The sequence below is a fragment of the Oikopleura dioica genome, chromosome PAR (assembly GCF_907165135.1).
Source record: "Oikopleura dioica chromosome PAR, OKI2018_I68_1.0, whole genome shotgun sequence".
Taxonomy (NCBI): Eukaryota; Metazoa; Chordata; class Appendicularia; order Copelata; family Oikopleuridae; genus Oikopleura; species Oikopleura dioica.
In genome coordinates, this window is record NC_137293.1 from 9,644,923 (window position 1) to 9,667,871 (window position 22,949).

Below are 22,949 nucleotides of genomic sequence, written 5' to 3' on the forward strand. Positions count from 1 at the left end.
CCTCTACCTTGTTAGTAAACAAACAATAAATGGATACAGTTAAGTTTGAACTATAACTTATAGTCTATAAGTCTCCTTATTTTTTTTTATTTTAAATTTTCAATGATGTATTTTTGGAGCCATAAATAATAGCTGGAGCCGTGAAGGTGTGAAAAGATCTAGAGATTATGTCAAGTGCTCGGTGCTCTCGTAGAACACGTTGCCACGTGATCGCCTGACGAGACAATCTTGTGTAGATAATCGTGTTCTTCGAGAAGAGTCCGATTTTTTAGACCAATTTTCTGTTCCTATTCGAGCTTTTTCGAAGTTGAAATATACTTTTTATAACCAAGCAATTATAAATTGGTATCCTAAACATTGACCTCGTATGTCGATAGAAATATTAATTCGCCGTATATTCACCATTTTTGCATTTGAAGATGACTCGTATTTGTCTTTCTGGAAAAGAAAAAAACGTTACGTTTCACACTTATTTGAAAGAAATCACCAGCTCCAATCGACTCGGACCAGTCATTCCGTCAAACTCAAAAAATGAAGCTATTATCTTCGATTTTACTTTTTGCTGTTTCGCTTATTTCGGCGGAAGAAACGACAACGAGCACAACGACTTCAGCCGAAACGACTACAACTGTGATTCCTCAGAGAGCTTGTTATGATTGTTCTTATAAAATGTTCGCGAATGGGACGGAGACTGGAGAGAAATCTTGTCTTGAAGGTGAAATTTTTGAAAATAATTTACCAAAAAGAAAATTAAGGCAATGAGAACCTGGCCCATACAAACATCACCCACGTCTGTTTCTCCAGCTTCAAGAGAACAGTCAAAAACGGCGAAATCGTCGAAATAGAAATCACAAGAGGGAAAAAAGACAAAAAGAACCCTGGAATGATCAATGGTCAATATCATCAAAACAACACTGATGGTCAGTTTTTTCGCATTTCTTGACATTTTTTCGAAAATAATTAAAGTGAACGTTGTTTGTTTGGATAATTCTAACTGCAATGGTGACAGTGCAAGCGATTTCATCACTGCTGGTAAGATAACTGTGTAAATAATTAATTTCCAAGCAATTTATCAAAAGATATAAATGATAAAACTACAACCACCACAACGACCACTACCACCACCACTACAACCACCACGACAACAACAACAACGACTACAACAACGCCTCCAACAACATCCCGAACAACTACACCATCGACTACCTCATCAACTCCAGGAAGACGCCATGCTCGCTCTGTAGAAGATGATGAAACAACTACTCAAAAAACAACAACAACAACTCCGCGTAAAAATCATTCTTCGCAATTTTCAAACTAAAATCTATTTATAGCTGTTTTGAACTGCTACAGTTGCTCGCAAACTGGCTCAGATTCTACTGGTGATTGCTGGGTAAGAAAACAAAACTTTCAACTGTTGAATTTTCCATTTTCAACTTTAGACCCCGTCTGACTCAACCCAACAAGAAGTATGCGACAATGGCTGCATCGCAAGAATGACCCAAGGCTTTCAATCTGGTTCCGGATTCCAAACACAAGTCGAACGAACTTGCTCACGTGCGTAATCCAATGTTATTCTTGGTGTCAGAATGAAAACTCAGCTAAAAGCGCTTTTTAGCCGCCGATGCCCCAGATACCGACGAGACTGAGAAGAAATTTGAGGAATTTTTCGAGTGCGAAAACGATCTCTGCAACGATTTCAAATACAGCGCCGCAGAAACTGCTTTTCTTAGCTCTTTAGTTCTTCTTTTACTGGCACTTCTTTGAATAAACTGATAAAGCTCTAGAATAAAATATCAGTAACCATAGCTCATTTTGCAGTTTTTTGAACAGAGTTTTTAGTCGAAGGTAATTCAGTTATCATATTATATGTTTGAAATAATAAGATATTGATGTCCTATGCCATTTATATAATAATTTTTGTTTTCTCCCACTCAGCTTTTTTGCTAGAAGTGGGAAATATCCACAAGACTCGAATAAAAATTGACTTTGGTTGGCAGAAATCGGCGGATAAATTGCTTACTTAACCTTTTTATTCCTTCAAAAAGCGAAAATTGGTCTGGGAACAGACGAAACTCTGCCGCGGAAGGGTCAAAAATGGGAAGGCAACCGAAGGGATTAACAACTCCGAGGATGAGGAAATATAAGCGGCGTGTCCGAGTCCCTTTCAATTAATACTGTGAAATAGTAAAACTAAAGAGACAAAATGGAGGCTAGGCAGGTCGACAAGATGGTCGCTAAGGTAAGTCTTTCAGTGCTTTTCTTTCAACTGAGTGAATTTGTTTCAGCGAAAGATGAAGAACAGACGGGGCAAGGGACGAATTCAAACTGCAAAGCGCCTTGATCGGATCCCTGATTCTGAGTATCCGAAGCCGAATTTCCAGATGCGATTTGAAGTCAGCGCCAAACGGAAGAAACAGGTAATTATTTAAACGAAAACGATGGAATTTAAAACATCTTTTCAGATGCAGCGCTCTCAGTAACGAAATAAACGAGGACTGCCGAATCGCCATCGTTTTAAAAACTGATCCTGCCAAATTGCCAAAAATACAAATAAACTGATTGAAAATCTGAACTTTCAACAACCATAGCCACCAAAAACAACCTCGAGCTTGATGAAATTTGTCAGTGTAGAAAAGTCCCTCCAAACGGGTTTAATTTTCTCACGTCATTCGCTCAACAAGTTCAAGAGAAGAATTGGCAGCTACGGTCGATCAAACTCTGATTTATTCTTATTTTTGTTTTTGCAGAAAATCTTCCAAATCGTTGATTGAATAATCAAACGGTCCTTTTCCGCCAATAAAGACGACTTGATCGCCTTTGAGCACGACAAGTCGCTCCGGGTGGGCCGCGAATAGAAGGGACAGTCGATTATCCATTTTGTCGCATAAAATTTTCGCGTGAAGACCAGCTTGAGCCGCCATCCTCTCTCGAAGTTGATTCGATGCAACAAGTCGTTCAGTCGCGTTCTATTAATTTCCGTCTAAGATCTAATTGAAAAGTGAGCTGTCAACCTGGTGCGATGAAATTTCAGGCTGATCCTCGAGGGGGATTATCCAACCATCTGTTGGATGCGCCTCGGCGATGTAGACCACCAAAAAGTTCACGTGAGAGAACTTTTTCGTCGCTTCCTTGAATTTCTTCAGGGAAGCCATGAACGGAGGTCAGGTACAGGAGCCGAAGTTGAGGACAGTAAGCCCGTCGTTTTCATCGAGAAAAGATCGTATTGGCTTTTTTGCGGCTCGAAAACTTGCCTTCATTTTTGAGAAAATCGTTTTGTTTTTTGAACCCATTCCTTAGTTTGACCATAAGGATCGATGATCTCCAAGTTTTGTGGAAGCTTTTGTCCAGTTTTCAGAAGTGGCTCAAGCTTGTTGATTTCATACATCGTTTTGAACATTTTCCATCCTCCAAAAATTTTCGTTTCGAGACGTTTTTCTAGCGCTTCTCCATGATACTCCTTTTGAAATGAAAAATGATCAGATTTTTTTGACTACTTACTCCTTCAAGATGTTTTCGTTTGATAAACTTGGGCAAGTAATCGAGGACGAGAATGATAACCGAGCTGAAAAGTGCCCCAGCAAAAGCCTTCACTTCTCTTTTTATTGCATCCATCTCAAGTTCAAATCATTTGGCCACAATAATAAAGAGAGAAAAACGTTCTCGAAAGATCTACTGAGGCGATCTTTTTGTTTGAATATTTACTTTTCTCGTTGCTCTCATTATATATTCATGGTTGCAAAATGGGGGTTCCCTTAGTTCATTTTTGGCTGAAACATAAAATTTTCAGTAATTTTCTTTTATTGAGAAATCATTTTTACAGAGTAAAAGTTTACTTTTAGTTGTTATTATTGTCATCTTTTCGCTGATAGTAAGTGTAATCGATAAGAATTGCTTGTCCGATGATCGCCAATTTTTCTGTATTAGAAGCAGTTGCTGGGAAGGCGATCACGTGGGTAGATGCATTGTTTGCTTAATTCAAATCATAGAAGAAAGTAAAACGAAAAAAACACTACCTTCTTGCCAGCAAGCAGAGCAGCCAGTCTTTCCTCCAGCCCAATACTTTGTAATGCTTCCTACTTCCTGAAAAAAAAAAAGAATTTTCTTTGTAAAATTTCTTATGACTTTGTACCTGTCCGTTGGCGTCAAAAATTGGATAGGGAACATCATTGCAGCAAATCGCCGACGTGCAAAATTCTTCTTTGACGATTTCGAAAACGACTCGTTTGGAAACTTCATCTGTGATGAAAAAGCTGGCTTTGCCGCAACCGCCGTCGCGTTGTTGAATCTTGTGCGTTTCACTCCCCTTGAAATACGCTAAAAATGAAATCAACAAAGAGGAAGAATGTTTTGCTGCTCACTTGACAAATGAGCAAGTCCTTTTTCCATCCAGCAAAGTCCACAACACGCTTCTCTCGAACAAAGACCGCAGCAACCGAAGCAAGCTGTCATGCAAGGAGCGCAGCACCCACATTGACAAGGTGTTAGTCCAACAGCTCGTGCTTTCGAAAGATGATACTTCCCCTTCCCGCCATACTCGGTGTTGATTGTCTGATCAGGATATGCCGCATGAGTCGCTACATTGGACATTTGAAGTGGGATTTCAGCTTCGCGGTGGCCAGCGAAGCAGTTACGGACACAGTAGCCTTGGCAACCGTCTCCGATCTCGTTTTCTTGGCCGAAGAAGAGGGTTTCACCCGTGTCCGCGTCCCACATGTCATACTTATTTCGTCTAAGGAGCGTTTTTATGAAGATTTTCATATTTATATGATAATCTTGATAGATCAATTAAAAGCTAAAAACCAAAACTTACCTGTCAAAATCAGTGAAAGCTTCAATCAGCGAAAGTCTCTGTTGAATAACAACTCTTCTTACCCCATCCAAGTGTTCTGCATTTCCATTATTCGTCCCCTCGGCATCAGAAGCTTGCGCCTTGAATTTTTGGCTATTTGGCTGGATCGTAATCACCATCTCTGATGAAGGCATTTGTGTTGCCTCTTACTCGTCTCGTTGTTATTTTTACGAGCAAGGATTCACTCTAGTTATTTCCTCTTTCGCTCGCAAAGTTTAAAGCTGAAAGGGGATCTGCTCATTCAGACGAGTGATGAATAAAAAATCAACAATGGTTGAACTCTAGGAGTCGAGCTCCGTGGGTTTGTAATTAGCAATAATCGCTGTCAATTGGCGTAGAAATCGGACAAAGCAAAAAATTGAAAGTTTATTTTGACAATTCAAAGTCTGAATTTCAGACTCTCTGACTTTTGTATTCATAATTGCAGAAAATTTATTGGATTTTTATTGATTGAGAGTTGTTTTATACAGTCAGAGGAAGCATCTATTGGCCACCGTTGTTGTCGTCTTTTCGCTGGTAGTAAGTGTAGTCGATGAGAATGGCTTGTCCGATGATTGCCAATTTTTCCGTATGAGACGCAGTTGGTGGGAAAGAAATCACGTGGGTCGATGCATTGTTCGCTAGAAAATTCAAGAGATGCAGCGGTAAATGATATACCTTCTTGCCAGCAAGCAGAGCAACCAGTTTTGCCTCCAGCCCAGTATTTTGTGATGCTTCCTACTTGCTAAAAAGAACTTTATTATTAAAGAACCAAATTATTGCATACTGATCCGCTGGCGTCGAAAATAGGGTAAGGAACATCATTGCAGCAGATTGCTGACGTGCAGAATTCTTCTTTGACGATTTCAAAAACGACTCGCTTGGAAACTTCATCAGTGATGAAAAAGCTCGCTTTGCCACAACCGCCATCGCGTTGTTGAATCTTGTGTGTTTCGTTTCCCTTGAAATATGCTAAACGGAAATCAACGAGGAGTACGGTCAATATTCGTACTTGAAAGATGAGCAAGTCCCTTTTCCATCCAACAAGTGCCACAGCAAGCGTCTCTTGGGCAAAGTCCGCCACAGCCATGAAAGCAACGATGGCAGCTAGCCACACATTCGCATTCACACGGCTGAAGGCCAACAGCTCTCGCTTTGGAAAGATGATACATTCCCTTGCCGCCGTATGCTTCATTTACATCGTTGACGGCCATTTGGAGAGGGATTTCAGCCTCTCGGTGGCCGGCAAAGCAGCCACGAATACAATAGCCTTGACAACGACTGCCGATCTCGTTTTCATGCCCGAAGAAGAGGGTTTCGCCTGTGTCTGCGTCCCACATGTCATATTTATTGCGGCTAATCCGTTTTTCAACTTTTCGTACAGCTTCTCTTACCGGTCAAAATCAGTGAAGGCTTCAATCAAAGAAAGCCTTTGTTGAATTACTACTCTTCTGACTCCGTCAAGATATTCCACTTTTCCATAATTCTCTGCCTCGGCATCAGAAATCTGTGCCTTGAACCTTTGGCTGTTTGGCTGGATTGTTATCGGCTCTGAACAAATTATTCATTCTTAGGGAGTCAGAATTTTTATGAATTGAAATTTTGTGCATTGAAAATTGAAGGTTTTTACCATTTTGAATAGGGTGAACAGAATTCATGGCACGTAGACTGACAGTTTACTTTCTCTACTTTCTTGAGTTTGCAATATCGATTTGGGAATCATGCACCCCGCATTTAGAAATAGAATGAATTATAAATCCCAATCAGTTTTTAATCCCAAAAATATATTGTTTCAGATTTAAACATTCAATAATTACCAATTAATTACCTTGGTTTCCCTTTCCCATCTCGATCGACTCCATTTCCACGAAATCGTAATCAAACTTTCGGTTTTGAGCTCTAGAGAAAAAACGTCGTTTTTTCTGTTTTGCAAGTTCTATTTTTTTAACTTTTGAAGGTTTTGCAATTTGAGTCTGGCACTTTACGCTTGCGTGCACTCTTTCTTTATCTCGGCTCTTTATCGCAGGGAGGATGCTAATTTTGAACCGAAATGTAAACTCGAAAATGGTGATCCTAATCGATCATAATTGAGGGCTCTTGTCATGAATTGAATTTCAGAAAAAAATCTGAAATTTATCAAAATCATCGGACCCTCAATAAGAATGTTCTGTTCGAAATTGAGAAGAGGACAACTGAGTAGAATTCCGTTGGTTTTAGTACTCAAACAGCACTAGAATTATATTTGCGTGTTGCCAATGCATGAATGACTCCAGTAACCCCGGGGCAAACCTTTATACATTCCAAGCTCACTAAGTTCTATTTCGCAGTTTAAAGTAATTCAAGAGAAACTTCAAAAATGATCGAGGAAAGCCGTTTTCAATTTGGGCACGGGTTAGATATTTCTTATTTGCATCTTATAAAATGAAAATCCAAAATATCTAACCTTGATTTTAGAGATTTGGTTTTCGCGAAAGTCAAAGATTTTCCATTCTGGCCAGCTAGAATCGACTGCCTCCGACTTTCAGCCTACAAAAATGGGGCTCAATCTGATCAACCAACCAATTCGATATAGTAAGGGTCTGATAGCGAATCTTATCCTCACCATTATTTGCAGCTGGCCAGTTTTCTTCTATGGAACACATGAGCTCTTGTGGATTCATGATCGAAATCTGAAGCCATTTGAAGCCAACAGAAAAGAGCTCGGAACCGCCTCAAATCTGAAGAGTTTCAGGCAAGCGATGGTCGAAGCATTTACCAAACCTTTGGTCGATTTTCAGGGACAGGTTAAAATATCATTTTCTTGTAAGAAATTGTAAAAATCAAATCATTTTTTTGACCTGTGAAAAGTTCAAAGAATGTTCAACCAAGCCAGAGCGTGAAAAAATTAACGCTTGGTTGGACGCTCTTTCGGAAGAAAAACTTGAGACCGGATGGGACGAGCTTGTCAACGAAACGAATTCTGGCTCCTCTGAAGACTCAGAAGAGTCGGACATGGAAGTTGATGGTGCTGAAGAGCTTCATAAGGACGAAAATACTTTCATAAAGATGGCGAGTTTGGAGGTTGATGATTCTTTTGGGATGATGTTTGACAGGCCGCTTTATGGAAGAGTCGTTTCTAAGAATAAGAAGAGCATCAAAGCGCAGTTTTATTCCAGAGCAACAAGGACTACTGACGAGTATCACTGTAGAAATCCGAAGAGCCATCCGATTCCGATTGATCAACAGGGATTTATTTTCTATCATTATGACAAGGTACAGAATTGACAGTTAGGATAGATACAGTTGATTCAGAAATTCGTTGATTACGAAGACGAAAGCGGAGTAAAAATCATGAAGATGCTGACCCACGAACACGACGATGTCGACCAAGAATGGGAAAAGTGGAACATCCACGTGATGAAGTTTCTGTCCGCCTCAAAATGAGCCTTTTTTAAATAAATAAGAAAAAACGTATAACGGAAAGAATCAATTATTCAGTCTTCCCCTCTGTGCCTTGTCGTATTAAAATCAGCTTGCAAAGGCTTCAGTTTCAAATTAGCCACGGTAGATTTTTAAAAATGTATTCATCGACCTTGAGTGTTGCTTTTGGCAAGGAAGGAGCACTCGTCGAACTCTGAGGTTTTATTGAATAGCAAATAGCCAAAAAGAGAATATCTTGAGGTCGACTTCTTTCGGGCAAATAAAAAATATAGGTCGAGAAAAAAAGTTGATAAAGCAAAAAAGATTGTCGAAAGAGTTAACTTAGATGTACGTTTGGAGAAGAAAGTGACTCAATTTTCACTGACAGGCGACAAGAAAATCCTTCTGACTTTTCTCTGGCGAAAAGGCGGCGCTCAGAAACTGATGGAAGATGACGGCGGTTGCGCATCTTCCCAAAAGCGATCATTTCTAAAAGCGGCAAACAGAGATGAGCTTGATTCGGTCAAAAAATCGACCGATTCAGAGGATTTTCCTTGCTGATCCGTTTGATGGAGAATTTCAGGGAACACGGTCGATAAGAAACGGCGCTTTTATATTTGGTGTAAGTTTTCAATCGGCAATTATGAACAATGAGGGAAGAGAGCTAGATTTTTTTACTGAATAAGAGGAATTAAATAAAAGGAACGTCATAAACGTTTTATGCTTCAAAATCGTCGTGAGATCCCAATTAAATATTTATTTTTTCAATTTTCAAAGCTCTATTTATTTAACTGGGCACTTCCAATCTTCCAGTGAATAATTCTTTGTAAACTAAATTGGTAGATTCTCAACAAGCTAGAATCTTCTGTCAATCAAAAAAAGAGGCTTTACACTTCAAAAAACGTTCAAAAAAATTGAACAAAAGTGATTTTTTTTTTGAAAAAGCGTGTAGCTCTTCAATAGCTTCTTTTTGAAAGAAGGATGCTCTACTGATGAGTTTTTTATTGTGAGCCCGGAGGCAGTTGATCTCAGAATCACAAACCGTGGTCGCCGAAAAAGGGCTCTGTTTGCCATTTTTTGACAAAAATCGTGGCCAGTGATTTGCAATAGCAGAGAGTAAATATGTCCAGCCAAAGAGAAAAAAAGACGATTTGAGAAAGAATCTCGTAAAAAATGGGAAAAGTTGAAATTAAACTTGACGATTTGGATGTTCTCAGTGAGGCGTCTTTGATTAATGAGGTACCTTATTTGAAAAGAGAGGTATTTTAGGAATTCATTCTTAAAAAAAGAGAATAATTCTCTCTTATCTTCTGTATTCATATAATGAAAAATGAATACTAAGAGCTTTTTCTGACGAAAAGAGTAGAAATTTGCGTCAATAAATTTTTGACATTGTCTCCTTTTAATTCAATAAAGCCTCGCCCGAGCCATTTACAAGACCGACCAAAGGCCTTTGTTTCGAGTAATTTTAACAAAGTTATCTGTAAGCGAGCAATTTAGCCTGAATCACCGGCAGATTCCACAGATGAGCTCTGTAGACTCTACAGTGTAGAGTTTACCCGTCTAGCATTTTCATAATAATCCCGAGAGGACGAGTTTTATGATTTTTTATGGCCTGTCTCAAGTGAGTAACTAAAAAATAACTGTCTGTCAAAATAAAAATAGTTTGTCAAATGAATATTATACATGTACTTCCGTCGTTAGAGGTTCTCAGAAGAATCGTGACTAATAGAGAAAACTGAAACTGTTAATTCAGGACGACGAAGAGTACGATATCGATGTGGATGAAAGGGTTGAAAACTCAGCACTTGTAAGTTATTCTTTGATGGGCAATTTTGAGCTCGTCCAATCAGAGCGGCCCATCTCGATGGAAAATTTTTTTATCCCAAGCTTCCTCTGTAGAACTTTTAATTCTAGTACACAGATGACTGGGCAACAATTTACCCCTCAACAAGCCGTGAAAACAACAAGAAACGCTGCAAGCACAATTTCGCCCCCATCCTTACTGGAAAAATGAGTTTCTTCATCTCCATCAAACCAATAAACGCTACAGTAGCTGAAACTGGCATCAAACAGGTACTCACTTATCTTCATTTTTTAATTATTATACCCTCCTGTCAGGCGTTTTATAAATATATGTACACGATTTCATTGGAGCATGATGGGTATGTCAAAAGAACGATAGAGTGCAAATGGGACGAGTTGTGGAAGTTGCATCTGCACATCGCGACGCAGCTAAAAAGCAGAATGAAACTTAGAGAAGGTAGAAATCAAAATTAAAAAAAAAACGGAAAACTATGAAAAATTCAGATAAAAAGAAAGAAATAAAAGAAAAAGAAATTATCAGCCGGCAAACTCGGCACACTTCCCACCATCTTCCCGCGCATTCTCAAGCCTATCGCACTAGTTCCGTGACTCAACCCTCTTCCACCCTTCCCAACGGTGCTTCCGCTCAAAAAAGATTCAGCAAGTCAATCAGGCAAGTCTTCAAATCATGTATTCCATCAAAAAAGACTCATTTTAGTCATGATCCGCAATCAACGAAGAAAAGCCGCCTGGGTCTTCGTTGGAGAGAAACCTTCCGTCGCGGCCGAAATTCAACAAAAACTCGAAAAACCGCTCGTTTCCCTAAAAGCCCGATGGACATGCATGTCAAAGAAACAGAACTAGAAGGAAGAGCGCAACAGATAAAGGAGTACTTTGAGCGAATTTTCAATTCGAAGCAACGATCAAATTATCGAAACATGGAGCAGTTCAAGGAATTTTTCGGATTGAGTCAGTTCACGTACATTCGGGATCTAGGATCTGTTGGCTACGAAGGATTGCTTCAAAAACGCTCTGGAGGAGAGCGACAAAGCTTCACAAAAAGCCTCACTCGATGCCACTGCGGAGATCTTTTCAAAACTTGGAGAAATCGATGGTTCATCCTGAGAGACTCCTTTCTTGCGTATTTCAAAGAAAACTCGATGCAGTTCGTTATGCTTTTCGACAATCAAACTAGCTGCACGCAGTATGGAAGAGAATTTGAGATTAAAAATCTCCAACGACGTTTGACTATCAAATGCAAAGACGAAGCCGAAGCAACCACTTGGAAGAAACAAATCGACTTTATCAAAAAGGACAACGAAGCTGGCTACATGCCGGAAAATGAAAACTCCCATGGCTCGTTTGCACCGGTGAGAAAAGGTTCAAGGGCGAGATGGTTCGTTTGCGGGCAAGATTATTTCGTTGCAATCAAGGAGGCGATAGATTTAGCGAAAGAAGAAATCTTCATCGCTGACTGGTGGTTCATGCCCTGTATAGAATTGATTAGAACTGAAAATCAACGAATCACGCTGGAGGAAACACTGACCGATGCGGTCAAAAGGGGCGTCAAAATTTTCATCCTTGTCTTCAACTCGAATATGGAGAGTCAACTCAAACTGATGAACTACATCAACTGCAAGAATTTAGTCAAACGCGTCCGCGCGACAGTGAAGAATAAAATTGGCTCCGTCGACGGTGACATTTATTACTTGGCCTATCCTGATATCCGGGCAGCGACGGAAAAAGACGTCGCCGGGTTGCAATGGGCGCATCATGAAAAATTGCTGGTTGTTGATCAAAGTGTTGCGTTGCTTGGTGGCATCGACCTTTGCATAGGAAGATATGAGGAGCACGGTAAATACCCGCTTTTTGACGACTCAGACGACAAATTTACGGGCTACGATTATTTCAACCACTACGAAGTGCTCGACTGGGAGCAGCCTAGGAAAGATTTAAAAAGGTAAATTACCTTGATTATCAATTGAGGTCATGATCGTTAATATGAATCCATATGTGGCTATTTATTTATCGCTTATTTCAGAACCCCGTGGCACGACATTGCTTGTCAAATCTTCGGAGAAAGTGCACGTGATCTTGCTCGCCACTTTATCCAGCGCTGGAATTTTTCGAAAAGAAAGCTGAAGAAAACTAGAACAGAGTATGATCGACCAATGATTCTTCCTAAATGCATAAAAGCAGATTACAAGATCAAAGCGAGATTTTCTGGCCATTTTGATCTTGCTACGGATGTTGAGAGTATTCAAGGTACTGTAATTGTATCGAAGAGCAGCAGTAACATTATTTTCAGTTCTACGATCTGTCGGAAAAACATCTGCGGGGTTGAAAGAGAAGGAAAACTCGATCTACCGCGCGTATTCGGAAATGATCAAACTTTCAAAACGCTTCATTTACATCGAAAACCAATTCTTCGTTTCTGACGCGACGATCGACTCCCGAGAATCTCCCCACTCTAACAGCAGAATACAGAACAAGATCGCATCTTTGATCGCCGCTAGAATTATTATTGCCTTTGAGAAGGGCGAAGATTTCAAAGTTTACATTGTGCTTCCCGAAACAGCTGGTTTTCCTGGAAAATTTGAGGATCGAAACTGCCCAGAACAGGAGCTTTTCTTCCATCTTCAGGTGAATTTATCACGCTTGTATTTATCTCATCAAATTCTAGCGCCACGGCCTGACAGAAGGAATCCACTCAATTCAACACCAGTTAGATTTGCACACCTCAAAGATGAAGTCAAAGACTCCCAACAAGCTAATCATGTTCCACAAATACATCTCCATCGCCGCGTTTCACAAATGGGAAGAACGAAACAATGAGCTCTTTCACTCACCGATTTACGTTCACTCGAAGCTGATGATTGTCGATGACGAGAGATGTATCATTGGAAGTGCAAATATTAACGATAGGTCTATGCTTGGCGATAGGGATTCTGAAACTGCCGTTCTTGTTCATGGTTTGTTCTTCATTTGAAGCAAGAAATGATCTATTTTCAGGACGAGAATTCTGTAATTCTCTCCGTCTAAAAATCTGGTCTGCGGCTCTTGGATCCATGAACGGCCTTGACCTTTGCCCGAGCAAAGACGAGTTTTTCTTCAATCACTGGCTAAAAGTTTCAATCGCCAATTCTGCCGCGCTTTGGGAAGCCTTCCACAACTTGCCGAATGATTTAGTCAAGGTTCAAAATTTCAGAATCGTCAGAGTCTTTATCATTTTTAGGAGTATATGAACCCTCACGATCCGTCCTGGCTGGAATGGAAAGAGGAATACAAACGTAAAGAAAACCTCCCGACGGAGCAAAAACTAGAAGCCCTCAAAAAATTCCAAGGATTCCTCATCAAATACCAAACTGGTTTTGCTTCAAACAACCGAGAAATCGAAACTTCTGTCGCTAGAGTTAATATAACTCACAACGCTGCCAATCTTTTCCTGTAGCTACTCATTCCCGATTATCAAATACAGATACATATTTATTATAAAGAATGCGAAGAAAGAAGCATGCAATTGAGGCCGTTTTCTATCGAATCGTAAGAAAAACCCAAGCAGTTTTCTTCTAATCTGCAGAGCATAAAGCAAGCTTTGTCGATTTCTTTTTTCGATCGCGGATGATGAAGAGCTATTTTTGATCGTTTGATAAACAGTTGCTCTATAAAACAATTGAAACCACACTGTGTCAGCACAATCTAAGAAAACCTGATAAAGGGTAGTGGTGCATCTTCGGAAATTTCATCTTTTCCGCTCGACACGAAATTTTTTTATCACCAATATTTTCCCCCTGAAATTCTTCATGTACAATCGTTCTCAAACAGTACCTGTATAAAGCATGAGTCATCAAATGCACATGGACGAGGAGCATCAAGCAGTCCAGCAAAAAAGCCATCAACAATCATTTTGCATGGAAAAATTCCATGTTCAATTTCATTTTCTGTAACCATATCGTCAATCGTGAATCTTACATCGCATAAACCGCACTCTGTTGCCGTTGGATCAGTTGCAAAGGAACCAGCAGGACATTTAATCGCCTCAGCCATTGTAGAATTCGGACAGAGATGCTCTGGAGGACACGGCAAACAGATACTCTGGCCAGCTTCCGGCTGAAATTATTGAATATCTTTCTGTGAATTAGCTCAAACCTGATATGTGCCAGGATGACAATCGGTTTGGCGAGTGAGTCCTGCGCCATGGCATTTATAACCGGGGTTGCAGGGTGAGCACAAATCATCAGAATACGACGGTTTGTATGTTCCACTTTCGCACAACCTGATAAGCGTTATAAGAGATTTTCTAAAGGCAATTACGTTGGAATAGTTGAAGCATTGCCTCTTGCCTCGTATCCAGGTGGTGTTTCAAAGCACTTAATCCGTTACGTTCGGATATAAAATCTGTTAAAAGCATACTTGAGTCATTCCTTGTCTAAGATTATAGTGTCCTTCTGGGCATGGTTTGCACTCTGCTCCGTGAAATTCGGCTTGATAATATCCTGGTTCACAAAGATATGAATATGCATTCACACAGTAATGCCCAGGCGTACTTTTACTATTGTTCAAAAATTTGTTCAACATTTATATGATATAAATTGTTACTAAGTTTTGAACAGAAGCAAGAATCACAGCCGTTGCGCCACGCATTGACAAAGTATCCGCTCTGACAAGTTAGGCAAACTTTTTGTTAAATATTCGTAAATGTTTTGATTTCATCAAGAATTACCTGAGGCTCCTTTTTCAGAAAAACTTTCATCTGGACAAAGATGACAGCTGGTAGCTCCTCTTTTGTCCTGATACTCGTTAGTCGAGCATGGGTATTTCTTTCCCCAGGAGCATCGATGACCAACTGGGCAATCTTCACAATGCGCCCATCCACGATTACTATACGTTCCTTTTCAGGGAATGCATCTGATTACTTTCTCTATAAACTCTCAATTTATCAAGCATCATTCCTGCTCCACATCGATATTTTTGCTCAAAACCGCCCGGGCAAGCGTAACCGGCTTCGCAAACACTGCAAAAACTATCTTCCCAGGACCAGGAGAGTTCTTTGCCTTCCTCACACATATTTTTTCTTTTCGTAATTTTTCAATTTAGCAACTTCTTTTTATACATTTCATAAAATATTAATACAACAGTCAATTGAAAGTAAATAAATTATTCATTTTTTTACCCAAAGCTTTCAGACAAAACTCAAATTCAAGACAAATTTTGATCATTTATGAATTTGTCCCGGAAATTGTCCGTAAGTTCATCTTAATCACGTTCTAACGATCCCGATTGGTGTCAGCTACTAGGGCGGCAATTGACAATTGTTGACGTGGGAAATTCATCTGCCGTCTTTTCGCATTCTTTAGAGGGCTCGGACGAGGGGAAGCACCCGCCAGAAATATATTCAAGCGACGAATAAAGCCCCCGTTTCAATTTGACAGGGTAAAACGTGTTCTGCATTTTGAATAAACAAACTCTGATTAACTCATTCCCGGACAGGAAACATGTGTTTGTTTTTCGTATATTACCATAATTATTTACTGAAAGCGTCAATTTTTATGAGGTTTCTGTTAGATAGGTCCTAATAATCCTCTCAATCGTAAGAATGAATAAGTCTGGCTGTGATAGATTTATTTGACTTTAAATAATTTTTAACTGACGCCTTTATTTAAAGCCGCACTCTATCCTCTTGGACTTAGTCTTAGTAAAGAGAATTTAGTTTACATTTTAAAATGGTACTGGAAGATGTCTGTTTCCCAGAACAAGGGCCTGGCTATATTGGAAACCGGACGCTCTGCATAATTGGATGGACTGGCATTGTTCTGGCATGTCTTGCAGCTATAGGTAAGGACTCTCCTTTATTCTTTCCGCTCTATTTTCAGGACTTTTTATTGGACTATTATTTCTCTACATCGCACCATACCTGGAGAGAAGACAAAATGATTCCGAAAATAATTTACCAAGCCGCGAGTATTTCTATTGCTGCATGAAGAAAAAAAAAAGAAAAACAAGTAAATGTTGACCCTGAAGACCCTGAAGAACCTGAAAAATCAGTCAAAAACCCATATGAAAAATAATGTACTGTCTTACACTTTTGGCAATAATCAAACACTGTGAACCAAGAATAAAAAGAATCATGAAACGCTATTTGACTTCTAATAACATCAGATTTCATGCCGCACTTTTTTTATTCAAGAGAGTTTCGAATTTAATAAATGGTCCTTGAAAGCGTGTGCAAACCGGAACCAGGCAAAAGGTTTTATAGTATAATTTATACAGAAGCGCTTCAGTAAAAAAACTTACATTTAAAAAATCTTGATAAGGTCTCGGCGTGTTTTTTAAAGGTCTCGGATGTTTCTTTGGATGGTTTGGTATCGTAGCTGCATGCGTAGCTGCTTTATATTGGTGATTAAAATTGATCAAACCTCCGTTTTTTTAATATATTCCTTAATCATGAGTAAGATTTAATCGGTGCGGTGGTACTCTGCGTTATCGAATGTAAGGACCAAAAAAACAAGGGTTTAACTTGCTGGGAGTTGTGGTTCAGAGGAATTGAAAGAGATAATCAAGTACACAACGATCCTGAAGAGCCAATTTCTAATCCATATGATGATCCTGTTCTCATTGAATCCAAGCCTGATCAGAAGAACTCTCAAGATGATTCTCCTCCAGCTTACGAAAACATCACTGAGTCAAAAAATTTGTGAAAAATCGATCCTACGAAAATTTCTCATCTGCGAGAGTGATTAATAATGATTATGAAACATGTATTTGACTTCTAATAAAATTTTACCCAGATATCATGCCGCAATTTTCATACAGCGTTCATATAGCGTTCAAGAGGTTTTCAAATTTAGAAAATGGTTCTAGAGAGCGTCTGCGATCATGATAAAGGAAAAAGGTTAAATTTATAATAAATTTATTTATTAAGCCTTAAGGGTGTCCCCAACGATTTTTTTGAAACAGGCTATACTTTGAGCTCATTTTTATAGGACTTCCTGGAGGCTTTTCGGTTAAAAGAAATATATTCATTATTATTTAGACCCTTTTCTATGCCATAAATTTGGCAGAATTTCGAAATTGTAATTATTTAATCCCCTACCGCTTCTTCAAAGAGTTCTGATTTTTCTATTCTGACCAATCTTTCAGATCGTTTTTCTCGACTTGTACAAATTCAATTTTAAATTTCGGCCAGATCCTGATTCCCTAAACGCTTTTCTCTGCCATAAATTTGACGGATTTCGAAAATTTATCTGTATGCATCTGATACGATGCATTATTTGAAGTAAAGATTTTGCTAAAGTTTGAACTCGATTTTAGGGGTCTTCCTGAAGTTCAATTTTTCTCATTATTACATAGAAAATAGTTTGACCTATTGACAATCTCCCGCTACGCTCAGATTTTGCGCTGATAAGTCCCTTAATCCCCTTTTCCGGCGCCGAGATGCAGGTGTTTGCGACTTTTGGCGGACTGTTCGAAAGTGAAAAATTTGTGTTATCGTATCGATATTGGTATCATTGGATAGAGAATTTTTCAAGCTTTCAGGAAATATATAACTCGATATATGAAATCAAAAATTTGAAAATGACACTTTTTACAGTGCATTTCTATCGAGCCGTAATGCATTAGCGCTGTCATAGAAACAGTAATATCTCGAGAACCAGATGAGATATTCCAGATCTGAAAAAAGCTTTAGAATCAGCTTCGTTGAATAACTAAAAATAGTTTGGTCAACCGACTAAGAACATTCGAACCCGATCGTTGGGGACACCCTTAAGGCTTGTAAAAGTTTTTTTTTCATAGACATCCAGCGGTAAAAAATCTTGACTGAAGTTATCGGCACATTTTTGATGGGTCTTGGGTGTTTCTTTGGATGGCTTGGTATTGTGACGGCCTGTTTAGTTGCTTTAGGTTTGTGATTAAAATATCATTGATATTTATATCAATCGTATAAAATTTATACTATAAATTACGCTGTTTTTTAATCATTTGTTAGCAATAGTTCTTCAAATTCTTATTTGCCTTTTGCCCGAAGAAAAATCCCGGGAAGATTCTGAAAACGACGATAGTGCTCAACGAGAAGATTGTTCAAGAAGATCCTACAGTGAAATAGAACCAGTTTCTTATCCATATGATTGTTCTGTTCGCAGCGAACCCCTATCTGATCAAAAGACTACTCAGGATGATGATTCTCCTCCAACTTACGATGAAGTCACTGAGTCCCAAGATTTTTGAAAACTTTTGTCATATTTCTTGAATACGATTCCTACAATTATCCTACGAAAATTTTTAATCTGCTGCAGTAATAAATATCGACCAAAAAGCACATGTTTGATCTCTAATAATTTCTTGCAGTCAGGAAGCGTACGAATCCGCTTTGTTATCAAGAAGAGAATTCAGAAGAAAATCAAAAGAAAAATAGGACTTTGTCACTTTGATCTACCACAAAGAATCGGAATTGCCTAATGAAGAGTCGCCTCCAGCTTACGACGAAGTAACTGATTCAGTTACTACAGTTACTGATTCTGTTCATATTCCCTGACCACCATCAATTTCAAAAATAATGCGACCGCAAATTACAGTTCCCGCGCTGTTCTCATCCAAGCGATAAGAAAGAAATCAAACTGGAAATTTGTTGAATGTGAAAATTTGAAAATATATCAATGTCGCCCCCATTTTCTCAAGAAAATCGCCAAATCCTCACTTTTGACAACGTTTATCCCCAGCGAGCCCAGCTTGGCGGACTTGAACAGTCAGATTTGCGCAGATTTTATTAGGACTTTGAGCTGGCTAAGTTGGTTTCCGCCGTCGCAGTCCAACGCTTAAACATTTGCATAAACATATTATCAGAAGAGTCATTTCTGCTAAACTTTTCGTTCTGCCCAAATCATAAATAATTAATCACCGTAATAATTGATCAAAAAAGGGTTGACTTCAGAGAAAATAGAGTTATGAAAATTTTGACAAGGTGCTCACGGCCAAAAAGTCTTAGCGCGACTTTATAATGCAGGAGAATGAAATGTTTACTTCTTCCCGAGTTGTGAATTTTGCGAAAAAACTGATGCAGACGTAACAACCTCACTAGCTACATTGTACTATTTTAAGCATTCGTTCCGGAATTTGAGTTTACCGCTGGCATTCTTATTTGAGAAGGCTTTCTATTCCACAAATATTTTTTCATAATTTCTAAATCTAACCGCTTCAAAAGATGTCTAGTAATCATGAAATCAACCCAAAGCCAATTAACATTGATAAAGTCAAGGAATTTTTGGATAAAGAGGTCATTTTTTCAATGAAGAGTTTAAATTCTTCAGAAAATAAATTTTCAATCTAAATTTTCGGATTATCCTGAAGACTTTTTAGTTGAGGCTTCCGTTTCCGGGAAGGATGACAGAATTCACCTATCTACAGTATCTTTTTAGTATCTTTCAGAAACTATCGTTTTTATGTTATTATGAAGCAAGGATGTTTTACGACAACTAAGTTCGATTGGGAACTGCTGCCTAATTTGCTTATGTTAGGCGATCAGCATTGCATGGTTGTGAAGTGAAATTATTCAAATCGCGCGTGGTGTTCGCAGCATGTGGCAGTTTAAAAGTTGACAGTTCCCGTAAATAGAGGGCGCCGTTTGGAGCAAGCACCATGTGCCGGCCATAAATCGCGACCGCTTCATTCTCCAGTTAGTCAGACCAGCGATGAAGTTGGTACTGCTCATTTTGGCAGCCCTTGCTTCGGCCAAATCGAAACGATCACCTATCAATAGGTAAAGGATAAGAGAAAGAACTTTTTTTTGAAGACTTTGAAAGAGAAAAAAGCTTGAAAATTAGAAACAAAAAAAAAAGAATTTCAAACTTTTCTGGTTTTCATGACTGATTCGTTTCTACAGTTAGAAATGAAACACTGTTTTATTTCTTAATTCAGATTGAACAAAATCAAAAAGCAAGCCTTCGCCTTCCTTGATGGAACATTCAAGCAGCGCGTGGCCGAACATTGGAAGCCGAAATTTGAACGATTTATTGAAGGAACGAAGCGTCGGGCGATCAAATGTGGTATTCCCGCTGGAAGAACTAAACGTATGAAAATTTTCTTCTTTCGCCATTTTGATATTTTTAGGCGGAGTTGACGAGATGCTGATGCCAATTTTGAGCAGGACCAGACGAGCACCGCCAAAGAGTGCAGCTGAAAGACGCATCAAATCGTTGTCCAATTCCGCTAGTCGCTGGGAGAAGCGATATTTGAAGGTTTGTGCTTATGTCAATCTACGAGAAATCTAACTGAATGAAAAGGATTGCAAACGAAATCGAACGAGAGAACAAACTAAGCGCGGCCAAACCTTTTACGCTCGTCTTCGTGAACGTCTTGTGACTCACAAAAAAGCTCCGGCATCCGAGTAAACAGGTTTGTTTCAAGCAACTGAAATCAAAGATCAAAGCGTATTTTAGAAACAGCCCTACGTACCTTGAAAGAAAGAAGAAATAGCTTTGGAAATCAGGAAAAGGTCATCAGAAGATTTAAGCCGGGGATGTATTTGACCTTTGTGATGACCTTGAATCGGCAGAATTGGAAAGAGAGATAGACACAAGAAAATGAAAGCTCCAACTAAAAATTCAAGCGAGGTCTGGCACGGCCTGTCCACCTCCAGAATGAAACTTCTGCGTTTTCATTTTCCCATCTGGCCTTTTTCATGTTATTTCAAGTTCCTCTGATTTTGACGGATTTATTTCTCATCTGTTTTCTTGCTTTTGTTCATCTTCGCCCTACCTGCCGCTTGAAGCTTTTAACATCCTTTTTTCTAGCTGTAAATTATCTTCATGCATGTCAATAATTAAATTTTATAAACAAAATTATTTGCTCGATAAATATGTACCGACTTACTTGATAGAAAAACTTACATTGAGCGAGAACTGTGGTAGTCGTTATAGTAGTGGTAGTAGTAGTCGTTGTTGTTGTCAATTCTTCTTCAATCTTCTTGTCTACTTCAGATGTGATCCAATCAACGTAGTTCGCAACTCGAGCGTAAACACCAGGAGCTCCCGGTCGGGCGCATCCATTTCCCCAGCTTACTACTCCTCGGAGAACTGGTTGGTTGTTTTCGATGCAAAGAAGTGGACCACCAGAATCGCCCTGGCAAGTATCCGCTCCGCCATGCATGTATCCAGCGCAAAGCATCTGATTCTTCAATCCGGATAAAAATCCATCGTATGCATTGACACCGTTGCAAGTATTGTGTGGGACGATCGGAACACTGAGTTCTTGAAGAACACTGCTCGTAGTTCCACCTTCAACGATGCGACCCCAGCCAGCGACGTAGCAACGTTTATTGTCCGGGACGGTGTTGGTGCCAAAGACATTTAGTGGAGAAGGCAAGCAGATATGTTTCGCCTTGTGTTCGGTGTTTATGGGGTCCTTGACATAAAGCAAGCAGACGTCGTTAAGCATCATTGAGTTATCGAATTCAGGGTGGCGGACAATATAGTCGGGGACACGAGTGACTGAATGCTCAGGCTTATTCAGGTCATGAATATTGTAGGTGAATGAGTAGGCATCCTTGTTAAATTGAGCTGCATGGTCGGTTGTGGGGCAGCAGTGACCAGCGGTAAGCACCCAGTTTTCGTTAAGAATTGATCCAGCGCAGCCGTATTTCATTTTTACGATCCATTTCCACGAGTTCGACTGAGCTTCGTAGCCACCGACGATTCTGTTTTTATTAAAATTTTGGGATGAGCAGAAGAGATCTTCAGCCAAAGGAGAGATGGAAGCATCTGAGTGAGTCGTGGTCGTTGTTGTCGTGGTCGTTGTTGGAGCTGCTGTTGTTGGTGGTTTGGTTGTTGCTTTTGTCGTTGTCTTCTTCGTTGTTGTAGTAGTCGTTGTTGTTGTAGTTGTGGTCGACTCCGGAGCTTTGGTAGAATGAACAGGGAGAGTAACAGGAGATTCAGCTCTCTTCGAAATCTCGCTAATAATCCACTGTCTGTAAGTCGAAGTTCGAGCATAAACACCAGGGCTATTTTCCCTCGCGCAACCGATTCCCCAGCTGACAACACCCCGCAGAATTGGCTGATCATTTTCAATACAGATCATTGGTCCACCCGAGTCGCCCTGGCAAGCGTCTTTTCCCCCTTCCAAAAAACCGGCGCACATCATTTCTCTTTTGTAAATTTGGCCATCGTAGATTGGTTTTGAGTTGCACGTTTCATGATCAATGACTGGAATCATCAATTCCATGAGAACTTGTGAAACATCTCCACCTTCGCTGAGCCGGCCCCAGCCAGCGACAAAACATGGAGTTCCTGCAGCAGGAATTCGATCGGGAGAGTAGCTGGATGGCAAGCAAACTGGGGACGCTTTCTCGCTGAAGATCATGGGCGTTTTTGTGTAAAGAAGACAGACGTCGTTTTTCAAAGTAGCTCCATCATACAGGGGATGTCGAACAATCTCATCAGGGATGACGACGATCTCCTCTTCGCCCTTGTTCAAGTCGAAAGCGTTGTAGCGGTATTTTAAATAGCGAGTGGAAGTTGAAAAACAACAATGACCAGCAGTAAGGACCCAGTTTGGATGAATGATGGATCCGCCGCATCCAAGATCAATCTTTACAATCCACTTCCAACTAAAAGGATCGGCTACAGTACCTCCTACGATGCCACCGACAATATCAGTATTGAACTCTTCTTTGCGGAAAGATGTTCCTTCAATCGGGTCGTAGCAGAAAAGCTGATTGTCGATCAAACCCGCACTCACTGCCGCATTGGCAATGAAGCCGAGAAAGAACACCCCTCTCTTCATTAGTTTCTCTGATTCTCTCTCTGACGCTTATCCTTACGACTTGTCCGATCAGCTTTCTCGGAGATATAATCTTTTCACCCAGCGCGATATCATTATTTATACGCTCAGATAACTACTATTTAAGATAGACAAATCCTTT

General features: G+C 39.7%; 8 protein-coding genes across 11 annotated transcripts; 4 read left to right on the forward strand and 4 right to left on the reverse strand.

Annotated features, from left to right (window-relative positions):
• Positions 1 to 491: 491 nt before the first annotated feature.
• LOC145703608 (uncharacterized) lies at positions 492 to 1,808 on the forward strand. The gene is made up of 7 exons (XM_081780990.1): positions 492 to 715; positions 756 to 920; positions 967 to 1,032; positions 1,080 to 1,289; positions 1,335 to 1,393; positions 1,443 to 1,557; positions 1,619 to 1,808. Exons 1-7 carry the CDS (start codon positions 532 to 534, stop codon positions 1,765 to 1,767), a joined length of 948 nt encoding a protein of 315 aa, XP_081637116.1. The 5' UTR covers positions 492 to 531; the 3' UTR covers positions 1,768 to 1,808.
• A 757-nt stretch (positions 1,809 to 2,565) lies between these two features.
• On the reverse strand, positions 2,566 to 3,674 carry LOC145702957 (type II iodothyronine deiodinase-like). Its single transcript, XM_081780258.1, has 4 exons — positions 3,502 to 3,674; positions 3,307 to 3,460; positions 3,015 to 3,241; positions 2,566 to 2,969 (listed from the first exon to the last, which is right to left on the reverse strand). Exons 1-4 carry the CDS (start codon positions 3,613 to 3,615, stop codon positions 2,733 to 2,735), a joined length of 732 nt encoding a protein of 243 aa, XP_081636384.1. The 5' UTR covers positions 3,616 to 3,674; the 3' UTR covers positions 2,566 to 2,732.
• Positions 3,675 to 3,809: 135 nt separating this feature from the next.
• Positions 3,810 to 5,093, reverse strand: LOC145703787 (uncharacterized). The gene is made up of 5 exons (XM_081781176.1): positions 4,814 to 5,093; positions 4,362 to 4,732; positions 4,133 to 4,317; positions 4,017 to 4,083; positions 3,810 to 3,972 (listed from the first exon to the last, which is right to left on the reverse strand). The coding sequence occupies exons 1-5, from the start codon at positions 4,984 to 4,986 to the stop codon at positions 3,839 to 3,841; spliced, it is 930 nt and encodes a 309-aa protein (XP_081637302.1). The 5' UTR covers positions 4,987 to 5,093; the 3' UTR covers positions 3,810 to 3,838.
• Positions 5,094 to 5,274: 181 nt separating this feature from the next.
• Positions 5,275 to 6,849, reverse strand: LOC145703407 (phospholipid scramblase 2-like). Its single transcript, XM_081780766.1, has 6 exons — positions 6,660 to 6,849; positions 6,226 to 6,382; positions 5,844 to 6,187; positions 5,619 to 5,803; positions 5,510 to 5,576; positions 5,275 to 5,472 (listed from the first exon to the last, which is right to left on the reverse strand). The coding sequence occupies exons 1-6, from the start codon at positions 6,691 to 6,693 to the stop codon at positions 5,336 to 5,338; spliced, it is 924 nt and encodes a 307-aa protein (XP_081636892.1). The 5' UTR covers positions 6,694 to 6,849; the 3' UTR covers positions 5,275 to 5,335.
• Positions 6,850 to 7,655: 806 nt separating this feature from the next.
• LOC145704064 (uncharacterized) lies at positions 7,656 to 8,281 on the forward strand. Its single transcript, XM_081781496.1, has 2 exons — positions 7,656 to 8,083; positions 8,123 to 8,281. Exons 1-2 carry the CDS (start codon positions 7,823 to 7,825, stop codon positions 8,252 to 8,254), a joined length of 393 nt encoding a protein of 130 aa, XP_081637622.1. The 5' UTR covers positions 7,656 to 7,822; the 3' UTR covers positions 8,255 to 8,281.
• Positions 8,282 to 8,728: 447 nt separating this feature from the next.
• On the forward strand, positions 8,729 to 13,531 carry LOC145703438 (phospholipase D2-like). Of its 3 annotated transcripts, none has more exons than XM_081780795.1 (11): positions 8,729 to 8,852; positions 9,987 to 10,040; positions 10,148 to 10,306; positions 10,352 to 10,493; positions 10,541 to 10,709; positions 10,755 to 11,996; positions 12,078 to 12,301; positions 12,345 to 12,679; positions 12,720 to 13,008; positions 13,049 to 13,230; positions 13,272 to 13,531. In XM_081780795.1, exons 1-11 carry the CDS (start codon positions 8,739 to 8,741, stop codon positions 13,485 to 13,487), a joined length of 3,126 nt encoding a protein of 1,041 aa, XP_081636921.1. In that variant the 5' UTR covers positions 8,729 to 8,738; the 3' UTR covers positions 13,488 to 13,531. The 3 variants fall into 3 exon arrangements, with proteins under 3 accessions (XP_081636921.1, XP_081636922.1, XP_081636923.1); XM_081780796.1 differs by lacking the exon at positions 8,729 to 8,852 and adding an exon at positions 9,091 to 9,469; XM_081780797.1 differs by lacking the exon at positions 8,729 to 8,852 and adding an exon at positions 9,792 to 9,854.
• Positions 13,532 to 19,692: 6,161 nt separating this feature from the next.
• Positions 19,693 to 20,874, forward strand: LOC145703301 (uncharacterized). Of its 2 annotated transcripts, XR_014134355.1 has the most exons (6): positions 19,693 to 19,790; positions 19,949 to 20,100; positions 20,141 to 20,268; positions 20,314 to 20,425; positions 20,470 to 20,516; positions 20,583 to 20,874. XR_014134355.1 is itself a non-coding variant. In XM_081780641.1 (5 exons), the coding sequence occupies exons 1-4, from the start codon at positions 19,723 to 19,725 to the stop codon at positions 20,419 to 20,421; spliced, it is 456 nt and encodes a 151-aa protein (XP_081636767.1). In that variant the 5' UTR covers positions 19,693 to 19,722; the 3' UTR covers positions 20,422 to 20,425; positions 20,470 to 20,874. The 2 variants fall into 2 exon arrangements, 1 of the variants encoding a protein (XP_081636767.1); XM_081780641.1 differs by having other exon boundaries at positions 20,470 to 20,874.
• LOC145705259 (transmembrane protease serine 9-like) lies at positions 20,433 to 22,813 on the reverse strand. Its single transcript, XM_081782718.1, has 2 exons — positions 20,920 to 22,813; positions 20,433 to 20,440 (listed from the first exon to the last, which is right to left on the reverse strand). The coding sequence occupies exons 1-2, from the start codon at positions 22,808 to 22,810 to the stop codon at positions 20,433 to 20,435; spliced, it is 1,899 nt and encodes a 632-aa protein (XP_081638844.1). The 5' UTR covers positions 22,811 to 22,813.
• Positions 22,814 to 22,949: the final 136 nt, after the last annotated feature.